Source organism: Colias croceus, chromosome 1 (assembly GCF_905220415.1).
Source record: "Colias croceus chromosome 1, ilColCroc2.1".
Lineage (NCBI taxonomy): Eukaryota > Metazoa > Arthropoda > Insecta > Lepidoptera > Pieridae > Colias > Colias croceus.
The window spans coordinates 5,682,326-5,688,359 of NC_059537.1; the positions used below are offsets into that span (position 1 = coordinate 5,682,326).

The 6,034-nt window shown below is 33.5% G+C and overlaps 1 protein-coding gene across 1 annotated transcript; it reads left to right on the forward strand.

The window, feature by feature from the left end:
• The first annotated feature begins 384 nt into the window (after nt 1-384).
• LOC123692670 (extensin-like) lies at nt 385-4,189 on the forward strand. Its single transcript, XM_045637442.1, has 5 exons — nt 385-609; nt 2,343-2,474; nt 2,702-2,918; nt 3,184-3,373; nt 3,993-4,189. Exons 1-5 carry the CDS (start codon nt 477-479, stop codon nt 4,116-4,118), a joined length of 798 nt encoding a protein of 265 aa, XP_045493398.1. The 5' UTR covers nt 385-476; the 3' UTR covers nt 4,119-4,189.
• Nucleotides 4,190-6,034: the final 1,845 nt, after the last annotated feature.

The following is a 6,034-nucleotide window of genomic DNA, read 5'->3' on the forward strand; positions in this document are numbered from 1 at the left end:
GTAACAGTACCTGTAACAGTCGTGACAGCACTTCATCGTTATGATCAAAACTATGTAATCTTAAACCTATGTACAAACAAAAAGTTAATTATATGTGTATACCAGCGGTCCGCCCCGGCTTCGCCCGTGGTACATATTCACGTTTTCTCTACATATCATCCTCGTACTTCAAGGAATATAATAAAAAAAGAATTAAAGAAATCGGTTCAGCTGTTCTAAAGTTATGCGCTTACCAACACATTTTGGGATTCATTTTTATTGTGATTTTTATATTATAGAAGATAAACATCATTAACTAAAAAGTATTGTTCAAATGTAAGTGGCAATTTATTTATAAAAACATGTATCTCTTTCCTCATGACACAGAGGTGACAAACGACATTTTTAAGGCGATATCTTAGGTACAAACGTTTTGAGAAATATCTTTCTTTTAGACTAAGCTTTTAGATATATTTTTATACTTATTTCGTACTAAAATGCCTTGGGGTTGGGAGTGCAGAGCCAAACTAATAAAACAGTTTCCCAGTAAGCCGACGGAACGCCGGGGAAAGATAGGTGGTGAAATATCGTGTCCAGGACCTCAGCATTATGAGACACCTCCAATATTTTGTAAGCAAACTTTACAATTATTGCTGAAGTATAAATAATTATATAATTTAATGTATTATTATAAAACACAAATATAAATTAAGCCAACGTTAAGGAAGCCGGGAAAATTATTACTTCATTATACGTACTTCGTTGTAATTAAAAACAAAAGGTCAGAGTTCAATCCCCTGTGTAAGCCAAAATATATATATCGATTTTGTACTCACTAATCCGACCTTACGTTCATGTTTATTTTTAGATTCCAAAATAGCTACATAATATTGCTTTCGTGGTTATTATAATATGAAAATAAATACGCGTTACTTGTATTCATACTTAGACAAATTACGTTTCATTGATGATGTGAAATGAACTGTTTTTTTTTTTTAATAAAACATTCGAGTTATTAGCTTATGCATAAGCAATGATATTGAACTTAAATATAAGCTCAAAAAATATCTGCAAAACTTTATTTCACTATTTAAAAAAATATTCGTAAATCCAAATATTATGTTTATCTACTCAGTTTAAAGCACATATTATTAAAAACCGGCCAAGTGCGAGTCGGGCTCGCGCACAAAGGGTTCCGTAGCAGCAAATATAATAAATTACAGTTAAATCAACCTATCTCAAAAACTATAAGAGATACTTTGATCAAACCAAAAATCGTTGAAAGAGTTAATTAGCATGCATCACCTCTATTTTTTTTAGAATTTTATACCCCGTAGTTATAAAAATAGAGGGGGGGGGACATACTTTTTACGACTTTGAGAGCTGATATCTCAAAAACCGTTCACTTTAAGAAAAATGTTTTTTAGAAAACTTTATATCATTTTAAAAGACCTTTCCATTGATACCCCACACGGGTATGTACATCGAAAAAAAAAATTTCATCCCTCAGTTACATGTATGGGGGGCCCCACCCCCAATTCTTTTTTTTACTATTTAGTGTCATATTTTTGTAGCGGTTCATACAACACATATTCCCATCAAATTTCATCACTGTAGTACTTATAGTTTCCGAGTAAATCGGCTGTGACAGACGGACAGACGGACAGACGGACAGACGGACATGACGAAACTATAAGGGTTCCGTTTTTGCCATTTTGGCTACGGAACCCTAAAAATGTAAAGCTTATGTATAAATCGCAACAAACATTTAATTTATTCGTTTATCCTATCTACCAATAAAATAAAGCACCGTAAGGCATAAAATAAACTGACCTATCTCTGCTCTGCAGGCAATGGCTAATCCTTGTAATGAATGAGATTATTTTAATTCATATAACCTTTTTAAGCTTGTTGTTTAGTCATGCAGGAAGATAATAAGATAATGTAGATAAATATTAACCTAATATTGCGCAAATGAAATGAGTTTTCTGTCCATCACTTTAAATGTATTTTAATCAATGCTTTGGCAAATTTCAAAAAATAAAACGTTGTAGGTAAGTAATAGATATTTCAACATTGCTTTTAATATCAATTTATCAATAGAAAAGCACTCCGTTACTAACAAATTTAAAAAATCCAGTACATTATTTATATAGATATTTTCTAAATTCCGAATAGCGTTAAAAATCCGGATCTTTTTTCAGAGTATCAATAACAAAAATAACCTGTCAGATCGGAAAGTTGTTTGTGAATAAAGGTGCAGATTCGTTGGAAATTATTCAGTTTCATCCTACGATAGTTTTACATATTTCAACGCGTCTATTTTCCTTATGAAATATTTTTAGAAAATTTTCCTTGTTCAGGTGGGAAGGGCTACTCGAAAATAGAACGCGCGCCAGCTTATACGTTTGGACACGTTACACCTGTAAGTTTCCAGAAGCCGTTGTTAACTCCGAAAGCCCCAGTATTAGACACTTCTGGTGCGAGCCCGAAAGGTAACTTTTTAATTTTTATTATTAAAAATGAAACATTGTATGGTCTTTGCGCGAATAAAGAGTTATAATAAGGTTAATAAGAGTAACAATTTAGAAGTAACGATTTAAATTAAGAGTATTTGCAGTAAGAGTAAAAACTATTGATAAGAAATACAGTTACATGAAATTTATTTAATGACTTGTATTATTTCTCAAAAATATCCTGTCATCTACTTCCTGTATTACAGGTCCTTATAAAATACATCACGGAGTAGTTTCACCAAGATTAGAGCCCCCTGGAGACAAGACCAAAACACCAGGGCCTGGAACGCATGCACCGAAGAGCGAAATTCGGTACAGAAGACCACCAGCGTACACCATGAGACCAGCTGCTAAGCCTCCATACCAACCCTGGGATCAATGGACTCCACCACCGAACATGTACCTACCAGCTAAACCTACCAAGTAATTCTTGCTCAATTTTTTTAAGATGTAAAAATTTATCAATTTCTACGTAGGGACATTCCTGTATTCAAATATTATTATATTCTCTTTATACCCTTATCTCCTTATTCCCATGAAATGATCAAACCATTGCTTCGTTGTATGTATTGATCGACTTCACAATATAAGTTTAAAAATAAGTCAGTTATCAAGAAATACAAGTTCCGGAAACATTAGGTATTTGTATCTACTTATATCATAAAAATTCTCATTATATCGATTCCAGAAAACCGCCAGCATATACTCTAGGCTATGCAGCTCGAGAATTATCTGTGCAATACATGCCGGGCCCGGGGGAACACGATCCTAACTTTAATTTCGTAAAACAAAGTAAGCCCGCATATTCCTTTGGAGCGCCCTACAAAAGTCCGAAGCCCAAAAAGGAGCCATCGCCCAACGCGTATTGCGAGAAAAAGGTATTTTAACGTCTCCGTTATATTTACTGTAAAGTTAATCAAAGACGTCGTTTAAGCTTTCGAGATTTCAAATATTTGAGTATTTCACACCCCGTGCCATTTGCTTAATTTAAATAAATTCCCTTTATAATACGCTTTCGCATGAAAATTAACTTGAGTCAATATGCGTAATTAAATGTATTGCTATTACGGTGTTAAAATATTAAAATACCGCATTTAATTAATTCGCTTATTTTGAGAGAAAGGTATTTATTTAAATATAATTTAATATAATCATGGAATCCTTTTATAATTTTGCTAATAGTGTCATAATTGGATCTTAAATATCATTTGTAATAGACATACGTACTAATAGAGATTACGTTCATTTTAGTTTCTTTGTTCTCAATTTAACTATTTGCACGGTCCAAAAAGTATTTAAAATGCCTAATTTTCACATCTTCACATCAATTGGCGTACCATTTATTCGAATCAAAACTAAAAATTAACAATTAATCGTCTGCAGTTGCGAGTCATTATTGTACCCACTTTGGTCGAGTCAAGATGTCTAAGAAATATTATATCAGTATTTAATTACGTAATACAACCACGCTTTAACATAGATATTGATTTTTTTCAGTTTATGTATCCGAAACGGACGATACCGGCGCCATCATTTGGTATTCGTCACACACCATACCTGGGTAAACAAGCAGAATATTTGAAACCTTCGCAATTAAATATCGTAATCAGTGGCGAGAGCTAAACGAAATATTTTATAGATATTTTATTTTAATAGTTGTTGTACTAATTTTCGAATAAATGATTATTTTATTATTATTTTTTTATTTCTAATAGAAAATAACCCTTATAGTAAAAGATGGATTGTCACAATAGATAATTCTATAAGAGGCAGATTATAATATTCGTCGTCGTCGTCATATACATATCAAAAAACGTAATTAAAACTTAAAACACCTACTGAATTGTTGAGATCAATCTCTACAATACGAGCGGGATGTGGCCGTGGGAATAGCTACGTAATAATAAGAGTATAAGAATTACACCCGTATTCACAAACAGTACTTCCCTAAGTCAAGCATCAACACTGTGCCAAGGGTAACACTTCTCAGTGCGTTCCATTCATCGAGCCTTTCTATTCATAGACAAAACTTAAGTAATGCTTGCCAAAGCAAACGCACTGCGTAAAATGGCGACATGTGATTGGTCCATTTGTATTGCTAAGTTCATGGTAGAGTTTGACAGGAGTAAATGACAATGACAATCAATTCGAACCGTTTGTTTAGAAACATTGTTCATTTGATTTGTCGTGGTAATTTTCATATAATAAGCTTACACTTAAAATGTCGCAGCACCACGTGACTGGAAATAAAAAAAATACCGTTACGGACGCAATGTGGTCAGAGAAATTTTGTTTTACTATCTTCACAAATTACCTAAGTTTAAACATTGTAATGTTATTACTTTGCTATTATGTATGTAATTTTAACTTGGTTTGATATGGCATATTGACTGGCAAACTAAGGAAAACTTAAACGAAAATTTTGAGTGACGTATAAAACAATATGAGTACATAATAATTGTATTCCAGTTCTAAGAAAATACCATTCACCACGTCGGAAAGGGAACTAATCGTGGCTCTAGTACGAGACCGACCCATTATTGAAGACAAGCGAACTAATTCAAAAAATATTGAATTAAAAAAGCAAGCTTGGGAGGACTTGACTGTTGCCTTCAACTCACAGCCATATATATATAAACAACATCTTTCAAAAATCTATAACGTTTTCTAAACTCTTCCGAACTATAGTAATCAAATAAGGATCTTGAAAGTCCCGTACCACTTTTCTTGTTTTTATTGTCCTTTGTTCAAATATCCTATCGTTAATATAATTACGAATTCTTCTTCCTGCTATAATCCATTTTGACTTTTGAGGTCGAAACTCGAAAGTAACAACAAATTAAGACGACAAAAAAATATAACTTCACACGTTTTGTACACGTGGCCTGTTTTTGGTCTACTATGCGTTGTCTAAAGTAGCTAACGAAGTTGCTTAGCTGTGCGTTCAGTTTATCGAGCGCATAGTGCGCTTCACCACTTAAGTATTGTTTGTGAAATGATTTTGCTACCCCTATGCGTCCATGCCTACTATGAGACCTCACAGTAACGTTTGTGAATACGGGTGTTAGTATGGTTGGACAATAAACTTCGTCTAAAAAATACAATGTACCTAGATAATTAAAAAAACTTTGTAGCATATCTATGTTGCTGCAAACATTAAAACGCGATCAAAGTTAATTTCTCAGAGTTCCATTCAAAGTGGGCTAGTGTGCTGATTTGTATGCGAAGAGCATGTTTCACCGGCCAGCGCGCCTCCCCGGAGCCACTTTAAAGTTTTCCTTTTTATGCATCCCGTATTGTTGTCAACATTTTCCATTACTCAAAGAGAATGAATATGAATGCATACGTTCGTATGAAAATTTCGAAATACAAAGACACAGTTAATTTCTCTTCAGCGGTCCACATTTCTTGAGCGAACTCTAAAATCTTCGCAAATTTATCCTGAATTTTTAACGTTCACGTAAAGGTAATGGAATTTGTTAAAACAAAAATCACTGCGACAGCAATACAAGATATATTCATGGAAACGTTCAGACGCG